Below are 19,191 nucleotides of genomic sequence, written 5' to 3'. Positions count from 1 at the left end.
GGCAACCAGTTGATGTGTCTCTCTCACATCAATGTTTCTCTCTCTCCCTCCCCCTCCTCCTTCCCCTCTTCCACTTTCTCTGAAAAGTAATGGAAAAAATATCCTTGGGTGAGGATTAACAACAACAACAAAATGCTTTATTTTATTATCATGTTTTTGGAACTTTTTATTGTTGTTTTAGGTGTTTGTAATACTGATAACTTCAGTTTGTTATCCATTACAATTGACTATGGTCCATTTGGTTTTATGGAGGCCTATAACCCAGGTATGTATGATTTATATGTATATATAAATATGCCTTATTTCACAAGTTTATTATAAACTGTTATACCTAATACAGTGATTAGGTAGTAAAAGAATTGGGGTCATTTATAGAATGGTAATTTTGTGTGTTACACAATCTTCTAGGTGCCATAGGGATACAAAAATGAGCTCTTTGTAACCTTTGCCCTCAAGGAATTAGATATTAGTGAAGATAACATGAAGCACAGTAGGGAATATGTTATCAGACAGATGTGAGTTTGATTTCTGGCGTCTGACCCTTAATGGCTGTGTGCCCTTGGACAAGTTACTTGACCTCTTACTTACTAACCTATAAAATGGAGGTAACAATAATATAATACTTGACCCTGGAAAGATCAGAGTGGGCTTTGTGGATGACATGCTACTTGAGTTTGAGTTTGAAGTATGTATGTGGTGACCTGGAAATTCTTGTAGGTTAGACATGTATTCTTCTATTAGGCAAATATTCATATTATAAAGTATTTTCATGTGTATGGACATTAAATATTTATATTACTTTTTAGTTAAATGTTTAATGTCAGAAAGAGTTTTATCTAATAAATGTAAATTTATTAAGTTTAAGTATAAACTTAAAAATGAGGAAAATAGCTCACTGTATAAGGATAGTATTTTTGTTTTAAACAGATTTTGTACCAAACACATCTGATGATGAAAGAAGATATAAAATAGGAAACCAGGCCAATATTGGGATGTTTAACTTAAATAAATTGTTACAAGCTCTAAACCCATTACTGGATCCAGGGCAAAAGCAGCTGTGAGTAAATCCTAATTAAATCTATATAAAAATATAGTTGTATAATGATCATTTTTTGAAATGCAAGAAAGTACCATCTTAAAAACCAGCTTATTTAGTCTTTAATAATGACAGTATTCCAACTCTGTATTTTTCTCTAGTACAGTTTTTGCTTTTTTCCATAGTTTTCGGGATAAGTTGTTTTCCTGTTTATTGCTTTTTAGATGTTGCAAAATTTTAATTTCTTCTTTGATCTAAGGTTATTTATCACGATTTCTTAATTTCTAAGTAGTTGAACTTATGTCCATATTTTTGGGATCAAAGAATGTGTTTAGTAAAATCTACTATTCAAAATGTGTTGAGGGTTTGTATAGCCCTGCTTTACCTCAAGAGTGAGGGCTGAAGCCTTGCTCTTACCCTGTAGGTCTGCTTGTGTCTTCTAGGACCCAGCAGCTACTAGGCCAGGGTTATGTTAAAATATTTGTTGATCTACCATTGGACATTGAATTTCTTGAGGGCAGGGCCACGTTTTATTCATTTCTGTGTCTTTAATTTACTTGCTAGAAGATAAAACATATTTTGTTTTCCACTTTCCTCCCCCTACCTCCAATCTAAAATTTACTGTTCCAGTACAAGATTCCAAATGGAAGACAAGGCATATAGTGATTTTATTAATCTTAGGTAGCAAAAAATTACTACAATAAAGATAAAAAAGTTTTATGACCCATGTATGGCTTTCTTAATTAATTTAAAACTATATTGGTAATACAGTCACATAGTTCAAAATCAAAATGATATAAAATGATATTCATTCAGCAGCTTCATCCCATTGATGGAGACAAGCAGCTTGTCTCCATTGATTTTACATCTCTTTTGCCCTGCAGAGTTCATTCATTCATTCATTCAACAAATATTTGTTGAGCTCCTCAGTATGTGCTAGACACTGTTCTGAGTGCTAAGATGATAGCAGTGAATAAAACAGCACAATAAACACCCTCATAGTGCTTACTTCTGGTGGGAGAGACAGTCAATAAACAGAATAAATAAGTTATGTAACATATTAGAAGGAGATAAGTACTATGGAGAAAAATAAAGCAGTGGGTAGGGAATATATAGGGAGGGGGAGACAGGGTTTACAGTTTTAAAAGGATGGTCAGCAGAAATCCTGAGCAAAGACTTGAAGGAGTCACAGGGACAAACCCTTCAGAGATAACTGGGGGGAAGCACTACAGGCAAAGGAATAGCCTGTGTGAAGGCCCTGAGGTGGGAGTGTGCGGGGTGTGTAAGGAACAGCAAGGTGGTTGCCGCAGAATGAGCAAGGGGAAGAGTCGTAGGTGAGGTCAGGAAGGTAAAGGGAGCCTAGCTTCAGAATGTGTTGAGTTTTATGTAATTGAAAATATCTTTAAGAATGTTAAGAAATAGAAACTATTTGTTTAAAGATGGGTTTAAGGTTAAAAACTGTAATTTTTATATTTTTATGAAATATTTCACTATATATGTTCATACATTCAGACACGTAAAATATTGTGTTGGGTGAGTTACTTGTAATGCATTATTTTTGGTTTAAGATTTTAAAAATACACCAAAAAACCCATTTATATCAATATTTATCCTGTAAGCTAATTGTATATAGTGTTTCAGAAGTGACATGGTTTGATTTGTACTGTATTCAGATCTTTGAGAGAGTAAATTAGTATTGATAATTTTCTCTAAGATATGATATACAATTAAATCACCAAACCAGAATCAGTAGCACATAATCTAATGTTATTTAATACATGAGAAAGTTCATTTTGTTCTTGTAAAATGTAATTCAAGAATGCTAATTTTAAATCAACTTTTAACTGTTCTTTTTTCCTTCCTATAGCGTGGCTCAGATTCTTGAGGGGTATCCTGTCCTTTATTACACAAGGTTTGTCCTTTTTGAATATAGATGTTAAAGCATCCTGGTTGGTTTGAGGACAGTTCTTAAAATAGTGAGAAATTTAATAACATTAAATTGACATTTCTTCTTTTAGATTTGGAGAATTATTCAAAGCCAAATTGGGATTACTTGGAGAAAGGGAGGGTGATGATGATTTAATTGCATTTCTCTTACACGTGAGTTTATAATTTAATCTTATTTCTGATTAACATTTGAATTACTAATTAGCATCTTTTCAGTGAACTGAGATTGATAAATATACTTATTTTCATTAGCTCATGGAAAAGACAGAAGCTGATTTTACCATGACATTTCGGCAGCTCAGTGAGATTACTCAAAGCCAGTTACAGGAGCTCAATATTCCGCAGGTATTAATTTGTGACATTTGGCTTTTTTCTTAATTGTTTTCTTTTTAACAGGTTTATTGAGGTATAATTTATATACCATAAAATTTCACTCACCTTTAAGTATACAATTCAGTGATTTTTAAAATAATTTACATATCTGTGCTGTTATCACAATTCAGTTTTGGAACAATTCCATCACACTTCTGGTCCTTTGTGTTCTTTTGCAGTCAGTTTGTTTCTATTCCCAGCCCCAAGCAACTATTAATTTACTCTCGATCTCTCAAGGTTTTCACTTTTTACACATTTCCTATAATGGAATCATACAATATGTGGTCTTTTGTGTCTGGCTTCTCCACTTAGCATGTGATGAGGTTCATTCATGTTGTAATCTGTATCAGTAGTTCTTTTCTCTTAGTTTCTGAGCAGTACCCCATTGTATGGACATATACCACATTTTGCTGATCCATTAGGGTCATTTCCATTTTTTGGCTATTGTGAATAAATACTGCTCTGAACATTACAAGTTTTTGTGTGAACATGTTTCATTCCTCTTGTGTATATTCTAGGAGTGGAATTGCTGGGTGGTTTAGTAAATCTGTTTAATTTTTTAAGAAACCACCAAACTGTTTCCAAAGTGGCTGCACTTAATTCACTTTTAAGAATATGTGTTGCCTTTTTATTTCAATTATAATACATTGAATATATTATTTATGGAATAATATGGGTATTGCCAGAAGATTTCTACTTATTATAGATTTTTAGAAACATAGATCTATTTTTAAGGTCTCAGTCCTGTATATTGCAGTTCTTGTTTTTGTCATTGTTGAGATTAAAACCTAGCTTCATTTTTTTCATTTCAATTTCTTCATTATCATTCACGACTTTCTCTGTATAATGTTATTTTTTCACAATTAAAAAAATTCAGCTTCATCTATGCACTCATTCAATGAGTACTTATTGAGAACCCATTGTTATTGACAGTTTATTCTGGGAGAAGCATTATAATAAATACTTTATGAAATAATAAAAATGTTGTTAATAATATAACAACAGTAATAGCTAACATTTGAGTGCTTATTATGTTGTAGGCACTATTCTAAGCATTTTATATGTAAAATCGGTGACATAACATGAGGTGGGTACCATTGTGATCTCTGTTTTACTGATGAAGAAACTGAGGCATAGAGAGGCAACAAGTGCCAGGTCACACAGCTCGTAAAAGTCTGGCTGGATGCAAACACAGGCAGCTTTCCCCAGAGTTCAGGCTCCTCATTCCTGAGCTCCGCGCATCTTTCTCGTGTAAGAAAAGGATGGGCTTCTTCTCTCGGTCCCTTGATCCAGTCAGTCACCAGGGGAAAGGCAGCTTGGGATAAGTCATAAAGCTTGGAGTTGAGAGTCCTGTGGAGTTGTGGATGTTTAGGGGTCATGTTCATCGCAGGCACTTAGGAGGCCATGGCTGCAGTGACTGAAGAGAGCAGGCCCTGGTGGCAGAGTGGGTGCTTCAGATCGAGAGTGCCCTTTGGACAGGCCACGTGAGCTTGTACAAGCTGCTCAGTTTCTCTAGCCCTCACTTGTTTCACCTGTAAGACAGGATTAATAATCATACCTACCTCATATGTGCTCAACTGTTCCCTCTGAGTAGAGATTTCAGACTCTGTTTTTTAGCGTGATCTCCACATGGGGTTAAAGGAAGGGCTGCCATGATTGAAACTATTCTACCAAGAGGCTTCAGCTCTTACAACTTGTTTATAACTACTTTCAAACAAAAATAGCTGTCAGTGTAGGAAATGAGAGTTAAACTAGTGTTCTTTGAAAAAGAAGCATAGCAAGTGTTATTGTAAAGGTAGGTATGGATCATACTAATTATAAGAAATGGTTATTTTTTGCCCTGGCAGATGTGGCTCAATGGTTAGAACATCACCCCACACCCTGAAGGGTTGCAGGCTCGATTCCCAGCCGGTCGGATCTTGCATGGGAGGCAATCAATTCATGTGTCTCTCTCACATCCATGTTTCTCTCTCCCTCCCCCCCACTTTCTCTAAAAATCAGTGGAAAAAATATCCTCGGGTGAGGATCAACAACAAAAAGAAAAAGAAAAATTGTTTTTCTCATGAGCATGGATAGCCTTAAATTACATTTCCAGGACTGAATTGAATTAAAAAAATGTCTACCTGTTCAGTCGGAAATACCAAAAAATGTTAACCAATAAGAATCTTTCATGTAATTGAAAAAAGTGTTAGTGATGAATCTATCAGAATTAATAATTACTGATAATCACTAATTATCATTTAATGTGTAGAAAACTGAGACAAAGTAATATTAAAGTGACTTGTTCAAGTTTTGACAGATCTCAATAGTTAAATTACTAAGAGTTGGGATAATGTAATTGTGAAGAGCTTATTACACTTTTCATCATTTCAATAGTTAATTTCCGTGTCTTTTGATATGAGACCTTTTCAACCCCCTGACACCAAAGAATGAGCAATTCTTTGGTGTTCTCTTATCCTTTATATATGTATTTCTATAACACATCTATTACATATTTTATAAATATGTATATTTCTAAAATGGCATTGAATATTTTGTTTATACACTTTCCTTAAATGCAGGGATCATGTCTTATTAATTTTTATATCCTTCCCACCTAATAAAGCTCCTAGCAATAGTTGACATTGCAAAAATATTTGTTAAGTAAATTAATAGGTGACTAAATAAAATGCAGTTGCAAATTAAGCTTTTAAAAATAAATTACATTAAGGGAGTTCCCTATTTAAAGGAAGACTTTTGGTAATGCAAGTAGTCACATGTATGTAATCTCTTTAATAGAAGTTTGTATATTTTTATTTCTCTTAAATCATGCCATTACATGTTTGTCTATGAATTAGATTTTAGAGTTAAATATTATATAAAGAAAAGGGAAATATTCCTTTTTAGTACTACTTCTACTTGAGATAGTATACTTTAAAAAATCTGGATGTTATAAGTTATTAAAGAATATAATTAAAAGGAACGTGGAGTTAAAATGAACTGAACAAATACAAATAGAATAAGCAGCCTATTGCTGTATTTTCATTTAGCAATTCTGGGCACTGAAGGTGACTTCAGAGCATGAACTCTTCCCTGCCTGGGCGTCCCAGTACCTTTTGAGACTGAAGAGGTAAGGCAATCTAATGATCTGCAAAAAAGCATAAGATATATTACTTTCGCATAGTTAATCCATCAGATCCCTCCCTTTTCCTTTTTCACCATTTCCTTTTTACTCCTGGGCACTTCGCACGCTTGAGGCGGCTGCAGTAACACCTCCCCCGCATCAGCTCTTCAATCACACAGTTCCCCAGGTTTTCCAAACCCTGAAAGTGGAGGAGAGCTCCTCAGGCTTTCATCCGATGTTGACTTACTGGCACATCTTACACAATTGTAAGAAGTTATTTTGTTTCATAACTCAAAATGAAGTAGAAGCAACAAACAGGAAGGAGTAAAGGAGTCGTGGGTGGAGGCAGCTGAAGGGACAGACAGGAGACCGCAGGACACACGGGAGCAAATCGCCCTCCCAGTTCCATGGCCACCGAGGGCTGTTTGTAAAGATGGTCCCGAGTAATCAAGGAGAAGTTAAAATAGTTTCAGAAAACTGTGTTTAAGATTAGGAAATGTTTCAGTCAATTTAGACTATTTTTAGACAAATATTTTTTTTGTAAAAATAAAAGGTTTGATATTACCTAAAATAACTAAACAAGGTAGTATTTTACATACTTAACTCATATTTTCTATATTCCTTTCAGACACTGATTCAAGGTGATTTTTAATTTTTTTCAATATTTGTCTTGTGAAATAATTCCCACCCTTTTGAAAAAAAGATAATTTGGGGAGACAGTAGGTAATTTTGTCTTTTGTTTTATTCATTTTTTAGTAACACGAATGATTCAGATTCTGAAAGAAGGAGAAGAATGATGGGTAAGTAATCAGTTTGATTTTTTTTGAAACTAAATAATCACATAAAAGCAACATTTTTTAAACCAGAAGGAACTACCTGAGGGAACTAAGCTTTATTTTTTTTAAACAAGAAGAATTCTAGATGAATAAATTTTAGCTGAGTTGGACTATCATATACGGGCTTTCTAATTTCAGTGGGTGGTTTTTAACTCAGAGCATGATAGCTTTGTTTTCAGCCAGTTTGCATATTGGTGTTAAAGTGATTCAGCCTTAATAGATGGTGGAGAGAGAGACAGAAAGGCGGTTTGGGTTATGGCGGTGAGACCAGATTGTCTCCTTACCTGGGTTCTTTGTCTCGTGGAGTCAAAGAATGAAGTTCACGGACAACAGAAGAGTAAGGGAAAGAGTACAAAGGTTTAGTGTAAAGAAAGCAAAGCTCTGGAGTGCGAGAGGGGTCCTGAAAAGGGTCGCCTCTGCAACTCACTAGTCTAGGGGTTTATATTTCCTATATTTGTTCCTCATGGGCTTCTTCTAAGAATTCTACCTTAGTGACAGCCACCCTCTTTGTTTTTAGTTTCCCACTTCAGGGGGCCGGGTGTAGGGCACACTTCTTTTTCTCGTATCTTGTTTGCCCAGGACATTTCACCTTTGCATGGTTCCTTTTTCCCCAGGGTCCCCACCCTAAACTCCTGGCCATTTCTAACTCCTCGGTAGAAAGAACATGAGTTTTAGAATCTGGCAGATGAATCACACCTTGCCACTTTTTAGATGTATAATCTGAAAGATATTTACCTCTCCAGGTTTTAAGGCCCTTAGCTATTGTAAAATGTGGATATTTTGCAGGGATGTTGTAATGATGAGCAATAATATATATAAAGGATCTTGTTACAGTGCTTGGGCCAAAGTAAACGTTCAAATAATGATAGCTCTAAAAATAAATCATCCTTATATATTGATTTCAGTTTGCTACGTGACACGTGGCTTGGAGAAAGGAAAAATAGAAGTTCTTTTTGCAATATGAATTCTAAGTCCTTAAGTACTCTTGCCTTACTTAGGGGTTGTATAGAGCTACTGGTGTCACCAGGGACTTGATTCATGTAGATGAAATAGGGATGACACTAATAGGTTAGGTTACTCTAGGTAGCTCCAGCATTACACGATTCAGCTTATATTGCCAGGTAGATATTTTCAAAAGCCCTAAAATATATGCATCTGCAATAAAATGAGGTTGGTTGTAATTCTAAAAACTTAGTGTAATTTTGCTTCATGTGTACTAGTGAATTTGTGGCACATGCTCAGAAGAATCTATCTTGTTGGTCAGCTGATTAGAACACAGCTATTTAAAGCTCAAGGCCGGCTACACTGAAGTTCTGGGCTTGAACCTCACTATAGAGCACAGCCCCAGGCCTGCTCCACTGACCACCCGCCCCCACCTTGGAAATGGCCCCCACCATGAGGGACCAAGTTGGCCCAAACCAGGGCTGGCTCAACACAAACTTACTGCTTTTGGAAAATAACACAAAGTGAACGTTAGACTGATGGCAAGTCAGACACCTTTCCTTTGTGTTCTGAGGACTCAGTGGAAATTAGACAAGGTCATTTGGTGATCCAGGTGAAATGGCTGTCAGTTAAGGCAGCGATTTGCAACGTGTGCGCTACTGCACAAGAACTGTTAAGGGGCTGGGGCGGCAGAGGGGCCCCCTGCCTGCCGGCTGGGTGGGGGCTTGGTGTGTCCCCTGAGATGATGGTGTGGGCCTAAGGGGACTGCGGGGGTGTGGGGGATGGGGCAGTGGGGCATTGGGTGGTGCACAGCTAGGGGAAGAGCGGCCCCTGCAGATCCTGGTGGTGAGGGACGCGCAGTGTGGCCAGAACCACTGAGCAAAACTGGCTAGGGCAACAGATACATAATTTTATGATTTTTAACTACTTTGTATATTTATAATATGATTCAAAGTACTTCTGCTTATAACTGCAATTCCCAATGTATTTTAACAGTATTTTGTTGGCAGATTTCTAGAAAATGTTTGTCAAATTTGTCTAAGTTGAGTGCTTCCACAATTTTTATTGCATGTAGTTTTCTTTTTGTTTAAAGATAGTATATATATATATATTTTGTGTACAGGGGTTTTTATTTAAAGTACTTCTGTATAAATTCTTTAAAATTTGAAAAAGGCAAACTTGTAAAAAGAATAAAAAGATTCCTGTATTCCCAAAGACAATTTGATGCATTTACTTCTAGTCTCTCTTTTTCTGTGTGTATTGATTAGGAGAAAATACAGTAGTAATCATACAGGGTTATAATTTTGGATCTTTTTTTCACTAAAAATAAATTAAGCAGTTTTTCTTTTTTTTATAATGCAACATTTTAAATAGCTGCATAATAATACTTCTTTGAAAGTATATGTAATGTTTGACTTAACCATTCCCCTATTAAGTATTTAAGTTATTTCTAGTTTTCCTTAATAATATGAATAATATTTTTAATGTTTAAATTTGCCCCATAGACTATATTTTTAGAGAATTAGAATTACTGAGTCACAGGGCACTTGTATTTTTAATTATCTCTTATGTCTTGTCGTATCTTTAAAAACAAGGTGAAATGCAATTTCTTTCCTGCATTCAAAAAACTCAGAAAACTGCTGTTGAAAACCACAAAATAGTAATTTCTAGAATTTCCCTTATGCCACCTAGTTGATAAATTATTTTGAAAAAATCTCATCTCAAATAAAGATATAGTTTCCGGAATTTTTCTAAATGTGCCATTGTTATAATACTTTTTAGTATTTAGAAATGCATGGTTACTATCAAAAATAGAACTTTGCCTGCAGGTAACCTTTCCTGTGTGTTCTTGGCAGCATCAGCTCTAAGCAGTGCTCCTGAGTCAGACGTTAGTACTATGATTGTGGATGTTAAAAGCAGCAACTTTTCTCCTCTCCACTTAGAATAAAGGGCCTAATTCAGATGAATTCACTGCTTTCTCTGTTCTTTATAAAATACTTAGTGAACTGAACATACTGAAAAAGACAACTTGATGAAACACTGAAAAGAAAAAATATCGCTCAAAAAGTTTTTTCTGTACCATAAGGTAATAAATACTGTACATTGTTTATAAATAATCAAAATTGACTAATGCTGATCATTTCTTCTCTTTAGAGCCTTCCAGCAAAGTTCTTGAATAATATCTAATTTCAGCTGTAATTTTGTACGGCCTGTGTTGACCTAGTAATTTGTGGTTCCAATATGTGCTTCCCCTCTTGTTTAAGCTGTTAATCCTAGATACGTGCTGAAGAACTGGATGGCAGAATCTGCAGTGCGAAAAGCAGAAAGGAATGATTTTTCAGAGGTAAGGTGGTTGACTTCTGCATTTATTTTTATTAATTTTAAATATGTCACATTTTAAACACACTGACTTTGTTTGCAGACGTGATACACTAGACCATTGCCAGCACCAGCTTTCCAGAATTTTCAATGCCTGGTCTCTCTTTTTTTGTGTATCAGTAAATTACTTTCTCATATTTTCTGATTTATCCTTTAATAAAATTTAAAAATATTCCTTTATATTATATAGGTACATTATTTGAACGTCTGAGGGTTTTATTCTGCTGCTGCTGTTTATGTTTGGGAAATTTGGATTCAATCTCTGAAATCCATGGAGGCCTGATGGCAGCAGCAACCTGGCTCCACTTAAATTGATCTTGAGAGCAGTGAGGATGAATGAACTAGGTCTGTGCACATCAGCACGGATGAAGCTCGCATGTAACATTAAGCAAAACAAGCAGTGCCAAAGGAATACACACAGGGTATTACCACTTAGTTATACCAAAAACCATGCAAAATCATATTATATGCTACTTAGGGATAGGCACGTATATAGTAGAAGTAACAAAATGAATAGAGATGACAAACTTCAACTTTGGACAGTGGTGACTTTGCAGTAAGAAGAAAATTTGAGTCAGGAAAGGAAACTTGGCCCAAAAATTGGAAGTATTTTATTTCTGAAGCTGAATGGAAGCTACACAGGAGTTCATTATATTATTCTGCATACCTTCTTCTATGCCTCAACTATTTCATAGTTAATTGTTTAAAATGCATTGCATATAATATATATTTTTAGAAGTGGAATGGCCCTGGCCTTATGCTCTCACTCTTTTGTCCTGTACAGGAGCAGACATTGTTGGTGATCATGGCTCTCTCACTCTCTAAAACTGGTCACAGCCTCAGAATCATTCTCATCACTTTCCCCATCAGAGTTCACATGAGAGAGGAAATTGGCTATTTCTAGTTTGGAACTTGGATTAAATTTTAATTTTAGTAGTTTAATTAGCCAGACAACTCTAGGTTTTCATTTTAGAAACTAAAATATTCTTAAATAATATATATATATATATATTTTTTGGTGTTAAGGAAAAACAAAGAAAAGGGAAATAACTCAGTAATCTTTAGGTAAAGCAGTCTAAGCTGAGGAAACTAAACATTGTTTAATAAGTTGTTTCATTGGCTTGTTCCTCCCTTTTGTTTCTTCCCTTCCTCAAAATTATATTTGAGTAACGATGCAGTGCCCACAGTGGATGGGGAGGTATCTTCCCAAGTTCAAGTAAACATTCAGATGCACAAGACTATCACAGGCTGCTCTTGGCCCCACTGCCCTCAGAAAGACACAGGACAGAAGCGTGGCTACAAACAGGGCGACGTCAGGGTCCCCTGGGCAGGCGTCTGGCAGCAGCCGCACCAGCAGCAGGCACCGTGGGAAGCTCGGGTGTGAGGAGGCGAGAGCCGCGCTGGGGAGCGGCGGGGGCGATCCTGGCTGCTGTGAGGGGCACTCAGCGAGCAGAGGGTGCAGATATTCTTTCCAAAGACTGTTTCAGTTTTCCTTGGATATATTCCCCAGAAGTGGGGTTATGAGTCATAAGGCGGCTCCATTTTTAATTTTTTGAGGAACCTCCACACTGTTTCCCATAGTGGCTGCTCCAGTCTGCACCCCGCCAACAGTGCACAAAGGCTCCCTTTTCTCCACACCCTCGCCAGCACTTTTTTTGTTGTTTTATTGATAACAAAGATTTGGAAGAAGCCCAAGTGCCCATCAGTAGCTGAGTGGATAAAAAAGCTGTGGTTCAGCCCAGCTGGCGTGGCTCAGTGGTTGAGCATCGACCTAGGATCCAGGAGACCACGGTTCGATTCCTGGTCGGGGTACATGCCTGTTGTTGCGGGTTCGATCCCCAATAGGAGGCGTGCAGGAGGCAGCTGATCAATGACTCTCATCATTGATGTTTCTCTCTCTCTCTCCCTCTTCCTCTCTCTGAAGTCAGTAAAGACATTAAAAAAAAAAAAAAGCTGTGGTACATTTACACAATAATACTACTTGGTTGTGAAAAATAAGGAAATGTTAGCCTTCGCGACAGGCGTGGATGGATCTGGAGAGTATTAGGCTGAGTGAAACAAGCCAGTCAGAGAAAGACAAGTACCGTATGATTTCTCTTGTACGTGGAATCTAAAGAACAAAATAAACAAAACAGAAACAGACTCACAGATACAGAGATCAGACTAACAGCTGTCAGAGGGTGGGGGTGCTAGGTGATAAAGGCGAAAGGATTAAGCAAAAAAAACCCCAAACCCAAACAACTCAGACACGGACAGCAGTGTGGCGATTACCAGAAGGAAAGGGGTGAAGGGGATCTAAATGGTGATGGAAGAAGACTGACTTTGGGTGACGAACACACAATACAATATACAAATGATATGTTATAGAAGTGTGATTTGAAACATAATTTTATGAACCAAGGTCATACCAATAAATTCAATAAAAATAAAAAAGCTTCACGTTCCACAGAAAGCAGTGTCTCTTGCCAGAGCCCTAGGTGTAGTTTGCAGTGTCCCCACAGGAGACCTGCCTTGGGAGTCACCACACTAAAGAAAGCCCTGAGGAGTCTCTCAGGTGTTCAGTTTCCCAGTCGGAAGCTATTTTTCAATCGGAAGCAATGGTGTCTGATGACACAGCGGACACACCGCCTCACCTCGTCAGGGCGCCAGGGAGCAGACTAGAACATTCACTGAGGGTTCACTGTCATGCAGGAAAGGAACAAGATTCTGTTAAACCTTTTACATGAAACCATTTACACACACAACGTATGTTTACCTTCTCGCTTCAAACATTTCTCGAGAATCCACTCTACATGAGGCGCTGTGGAGAAGTACTAAAAATTGATTCAGGGAGCTTTCAAACTAGCAGGTGAGATTAGGTAGGTCTAACGCTGACTTTACTGAAAGGCTTCGTATAGGAAGGACCTGGGGCGAAGTGAAGAGGAGCGCTAAGATTGCTGCTGCTGCAGTCTTCCTATTAAAATACTGTAATATGGTAATATACCCTATTTGATCTCTTGGCTTTACTTTCTTATAATCATCTGCCTTTTTCTATTAGAACGAGGCATTTTCTTAGTAATATCCAAGGAAGTGATAAAACCACTGGAAAAATATTTTTAATTGAGATATAGTTGACATAGAACACTGTATTAGTTTCAGATGTACAACATAAGGACTTGATATTTGTGCATATGAATGATCACCACAGTAACTCTAGCACCATACATGGTTATAAAAATCTTTTTTTGCTTGGGATGAAGACTTTTCTAAATGTTTTGATTTTTAGAGAGAGAGGAAGGGAGAGGGATAGAGAGATAGAAACACTGATAAGAGAGAAACATCATTGATCGGCTGCCGCCTGCATGTCCCCTACTGGGCATAGAGCCCTAAACCCAATCATGTGCCCTGACCTGGAATATGACTGTGACCTCTTGGGTCCTGGGTCGAAGTTCAACCACTGAGCCACACTGACCAGGTGGAATGAAGACTTTTAAGATTTATTTTCTTAGCAGCTTTCAAATATGCAATACAGTATTATTAACTATAGTCACCGTGCTGTACATTACATCCTCATGACTTAACTGTTTCATGACTGGATGAAAATACACATTTTGTTCCTAGAATTATTGTTTAAAGAGGTGTGTTCTTTGATGCCTCAGTTTATTACCATGGGGCAAAATTGCAAGTAAGGAAGCAGCCTAAGTTGGAATCCATGTCCTTGATTTGGAAAGATTGCAAATTATTGAGAGTTTTATTTTTGTAAATACTTTAGAAAATTATAATCCTTTTACTGCTGTGAGTTTTAATATTATCAAGATATATATATAGTCTTTGTAACACTACATATTCACTCTCCTGTTTTAACACAAAACTAGTACTTAAGTAACTTTCTGTGGAACAATAGAAATTTTAAGTAACAACTATAGTTGAAGTTTTAATAAAATATAAAATGTTTAAACATTTTCAAACAAATTTAAAACTTACCTTGTTATTTTAGAAATTTAGAAAATTTATAAGGGTCCTAAGGAAGAAAATCTATATTTACCTACTTAAATTGTTTACAGGTGTATCTTCTGCAGCAGGTTCTTCAGCATCCTTTCCAGAAGCATTCTGCAGCGGAGAAAGCAGGCTACTCCTCACCTACTCCTTCTTGGGCTAGAGATCTCAGAGTTAGCTGCTCATCTTAATTAGGAAAAAATTAATTAATGAATACTTCTATTATTGAACTCAACATGGAATAATCAATTTGATAAATTCTTAATGACCATCTACATTTTGATGACAATCCTGAATTGTACAATAATGATTGTATGTAAAAGTATTTTTTAACCAAATAAACTGGACCTATTCTTTGTAACATCTTTGTGATCATTTTTGTCCTAATTAATAACCTTAATGGAATAATAAAGTATTTTTGGTAAATTGTGAATTATTCTCAATAACTAAAAAATCTTGAGAATATTTTAATGAATTTGTTAAGTGTCCATCTAATACTATGTACCCAGTACTTTGGGGCACATCTAATAAGTATAATAGTTTCATTGTACTCCTAGAGCTTTTTTTGTCTGTTGTAATTCTCAAACATTTACCAAAGTAAAGAGCATAGTTTAATGAACCTTATTTACCATTCAACTAGCTTATTAATCATCAGTGCATGACCAATCTTGCTTTCATCTACACCCCTACACACTTCCCCCATGTTCTTAGTTACTATTTTAATTGAGGTATAATTTATATATCCACAAATATTTTAAAGAAATTCCCAGACATTGTTTCATTTAATTTAGATTTTTGTATGCATCTCTAAACATTAATAATTTGAAGCATATGCACATGATACCATTTCACCTTAAGGGAATTAACAATGAACTCCCTAATGCATGAAATCAAATAGCCAGTTTTCAAATTTTTCCTATTTTATGTTATCAGCATCATTTTATTGTTTATTTGAATTGGGATACACATAAGGACTGTACATTAAAATTAGCTGACAAAATCTCTTACGTGTTTTTTAAAATTTTTTTCATTTTAGAGAAAGAGAGGAAGGGAGAAAAGGAGAGAAGAAGAGAGACACTGATTCATCGTTCCACGTACTTATGCATTCACTGGTTGATTACTGTACGTGCCCTGACTGGATATCCGACTCACAACCTTAGCTTTTCAGGATGACACTCTAATCAACTGAGCTATTCAGCTAGGCCCTTTTAAGTTTCTTTTGATATCTGGGTACCTCTTTTTTTCTTGCCATTTTTTGTTTTCTTTTAGTTGACGTAACCAGGTAATTTACTCTGCAGTGTTTCCCAGTCTGTATTTTGCTGGTTGCATCTCTGTGGTATTGTTAAATATGTTGCTGTGTCCCTTGTATTTCTGTAAATCTAGCACTTGATTCAGATTTGATAAAAATACTTGCTACCAGGAGGCAAGTGTTATGTCCTTCCACCAGGTCTCTTTTTGTAGTATCAGTAACCACTGACAATCACCACCTTGACTCACTGCACTGTTTCAATAAGGTTGCAAATGATGATAATCTAATCCTATCACTCTTTTGTTAGGAATCCTTTCAGAAAAGAAAACAACTTATTATTAATTATTTGGTTATCCTGAGATACAGAAAGGCCAACTAATGATGGGTTCCCTAGCATGCTCCAAAGACAAGCACTGGGCTTGATTATGTGAGTGTGAGTATGAACTCCTGAATTTAAGCATATTCTGTTTTAAACAATTGCATTTATTATCCTTACTGATGTACAGTGTCCTGTATTTGGCCAGTGAGGTTTTATTCATATTGGCTTCTTTGGACATGATCCTAGTTTCTGATAACATCCTTGTTTTCTGGTGTGATAAGATGTTCTATGTTCATCCTATTTATTTCTTACCTTAGCCCTGGAACCAATTGCTAGCATGTAAAAAAAGAAGTATAATTGATGTGCTAAAAAGGGAAAGAAAATGGAATCATATAAAATGCTCATTTAGCTCTTTGGCAGGTGATGTCAGAGGACTGGCAGCGTGAGAGATCCTCTTGGTCTCTCCCCTTGAAGTTTCAACAATTTGAACAGCTATAACTCAACAAAGGATTCCCTGCTCAGCGCCCAACACCTGAGAGATCCATGCACTGAAACATCTAAAGGTGGGCAAGTGGAGCAAAAGGGTAAGGCAAAAAGGGAGAGGGGCTAATAGGGGCCAAGGGTGCAGCCTGGCAGCTGGGAGCGCACAGCAGGGCTTTGCGGAGAGGTGAGGAATCTGGTTGCGGCCGACTCTCTTCAGCTGGGAGTAGCAAAGAGGCTTGGTGGGCACCAGCAGGAGTCAGCAGTATGAGCTGTGGCGGAGCCAAGAAACCAGGGCAAGGACACACAGCACAGGAGTATGGCTGTGGTTGTCAAGTTGTCGGCATTTCAGGTGGAGAAACACAGCAATGGAGCCTCGTTGCTTCTCCTACCTTCCAGAATGTGCTTGCCTTCCTTTGCCCTTGGTGTTGGGTTGTGGAGCACATTGTCTGTGAGCCTGAGAACTAGCCTTACATAATCCCATTTCTCCCTGAGTGAAGGGTGTACTCTGTGACTAGTTCCAGGGTTGGTGTGTAGGAGAGACCTGGTATAGGACCAAGATCACCATTACTGGGAGGACAAAGCAACAAAGAAACTGGCGGCTTTCCACAGCCACTCCCAACCCCGATGCATTGCAGCTACACTGATCCAGCCAGAGACTGCAGGTCAACACTGGGGTTTCATAGAGCTAAAAAGAACGTGTGATTCAGTGCCACCTACTAGAATAGAAAGACCTCTTCATATTAGTCTGCTAGAGAACTTCCACTCACACATTGATGCCTAGACAGAGAAGAAATCCAATACCATGAATAACCATGAAGGTGGTAAGGCTTATTGGAAGGAAAAGGAAAAATCTCCAGAAAACAGAGACACTGAACTATGTGACATAAATGACTGAGAATTCAAAATTGCACTTCTGAAAATACTCAACGACACACAAGGAAATACAGACAGGCAATTTAGCAAGCTCAGAAAACAATGAACAAACTGAGTACTTTGTCCAGCTCAGAGGCTGAGCATATGCCTGGGTTGCGGGCTTGATCCCCAGTGGGGGGTGTGCAGGAGGCAGCTGATCAATGACTCTCTCATCATTGATGTTTCTATCTGTCTCCTGCAGCCGGGAGAACCGCCCCGAACAGGAAAGGGGCGGGTCCCACTCACTGAGGCCCCAGACATCCCCGCAGGGCACACAGTCCTGAGGGGGAAGGGAGAGCAGCTCACAGGAGGACATCACAAGAATGAGACTCTCTGGGACTGTTGTTTAGAAATTGGAGGAAAAGCTGAAAACCCCTGCTGGGGCCTGGGCAGGCAAAGGGCTCATCAGAATGCTCTTTAATTGAACCCACTGAGCCCAGGCTGCTGAAACGGTCCATACAGAAAAGGCAACAGGCTGAAATCAATCTGAAGCTGCAGCAGGCCAGAGCCTGGGGAACTAGAATCAGGACAGGGTAGGGACTGAGGAGCTGGCGGTGGAGCAGAGACTAACTCCAGCAGAGTGAGCGCCTGAACAGCAACACCTCTAAGGGGGTGATACCCTGGGCTACACTAGCCACCCTGCACCCTAAAGACTCTACAGAAGACTCTGGAGCAAGACCAGGCAACTACAAAGTTGCAAAATAGTTGACAAGAGGAGGTGGTCCATGGAGAGCCTCAGATCAACCATCTGCCTAAGGACACCAGAGCCAAACCTAGATGGCTCCTCACATTGGATGATACACAAGTACCTCCCAGGAGAACGGAAATCAGCATACAAAACAGTGACCCTCAGACAGCATAAGCTGCCCAGAAGAAACCCACCTGATTGACTCATTCTGTTTGTTTGTTTTTTCTCTTTTTCCCTTAGGAAGAAGTGAAAGGGAAAAAATTATTTGTTTTCTTTTTAAATTTTATAATAATTAAAAAATATATTTTTAAAATTTTTAATTAATTTTTTAAAATTTTATGTTTTTAAAGAATTTTGTTTTGCTTACCTTCTTTTTTTGTTTTGTTTGTCTGTTTTGCTTTGTTTCTTTGCTTTGTTTTGTTTTATCCTTGCTTCCAGAATCAAGACTTTCTTGATATTCCTGCTTAATGGCTGGGACTTTATCATTATAACCAACAAGTTTACAGCTTTTCTCCATAGTTTCCTCCAAATCTTTTATGGGACTCCCTCCCTGCCTGGGCTTTATCTCTCTCTCTCCCCTGTTGATACATTGGCAAAACTTTTTTTTTTCTTTCTTCTTCTTTTTCTTTTGTTTTCCTCCCTTCTGTCTTCCCGTCTTTTTGTTAGATTGTTAGTTTCTCTTACTCTCTTTAATGTATTTTTAGTTTTTCATTTTCAACTATTATCCTATTCCTATTCTCTCCATTAATTTTTTGCTGGCCCTTCTTTCAGGATCTTTTCTGTCCCTCTATTATCTCCCAGTAGCTTCTCTATTTTCTACATTTTAATTTATTATTATTTTCTAAATTTTAGTCACTATTAATAACAATATACTTCTCTCTCTCTAAACTTTACTTTTCGTTCTCCTTTTTTTAAGTTATTTTTTTCTCTAAAACTTGTGCTCTCCCTTC

The 19,191-nt window shown here is 37.4% G+C and overlaps 1 protein-coding gene across 1 annotated transcript in view; it reads left to right on the top strand.

Moving 5' to 3' along the window:
* LOC107542183 (uncharacterized) overlaps positions 1-14,951 on the top strand; it is a 35,165-nt gene extending 20,214 nt beyond the window's left edge. Inside the window, exons 11-19 of the mRNA XM_016219425.2 lie at positions 182-265; positions 928-1,057; positions 2,904-2,948; positions 3,055-3,136; positions 3,236-3,328; positions 6,385-6,464; positions 7,215-7,258; positions 10,501-10,580; positions 14,659-14,951. Of these exons, the coding sequence (XP_016074911.2) occupies positions 182-265; positions 928-1,057; positions 2,904-2,948; positions 3,055-3,136; positions 3,236-3,328; positions 6,385-6,464; positions 7,215-7,258; positions 10,501-10,580; positions 14,659-14,781 (761 nt within the window). The 3' untranslated portion in view covers positions 14,782-14,951. The remainder of the gene's footprint in view (positions 1-181; positions 266-927; positions 1,058-2,903; positions 2,949-3,054; positions 3,137-3,235; positions 3,329-6,384; positions 6,465-7,214; positions 7,259-10,500; positions 10,581-14,658) is intronic.
* The last annotated feature ends 4,240 nt before the right edge of the window (positions 14,952-19,191 follow it).

This window comes from Miniopterus natalensis, chromosome 1 (assembly GCF_054644295.1).
Source record: "Miniopterus natalensis isolate mMinNat1 chromosome 1, mMinNat1.hap1, whole genome shotgun sequence".
Classification (NCBI taxonomy): domain Eukaryota; kingdom Metazoa; phylum Chordata; class Mammalia; order Chiroptera; family Miniopteridae; genus Miniopterus; species Miniopterus natalensis.
This window is presented reverse-complemented; position numbering and strand designations above follow the sequence as displayed.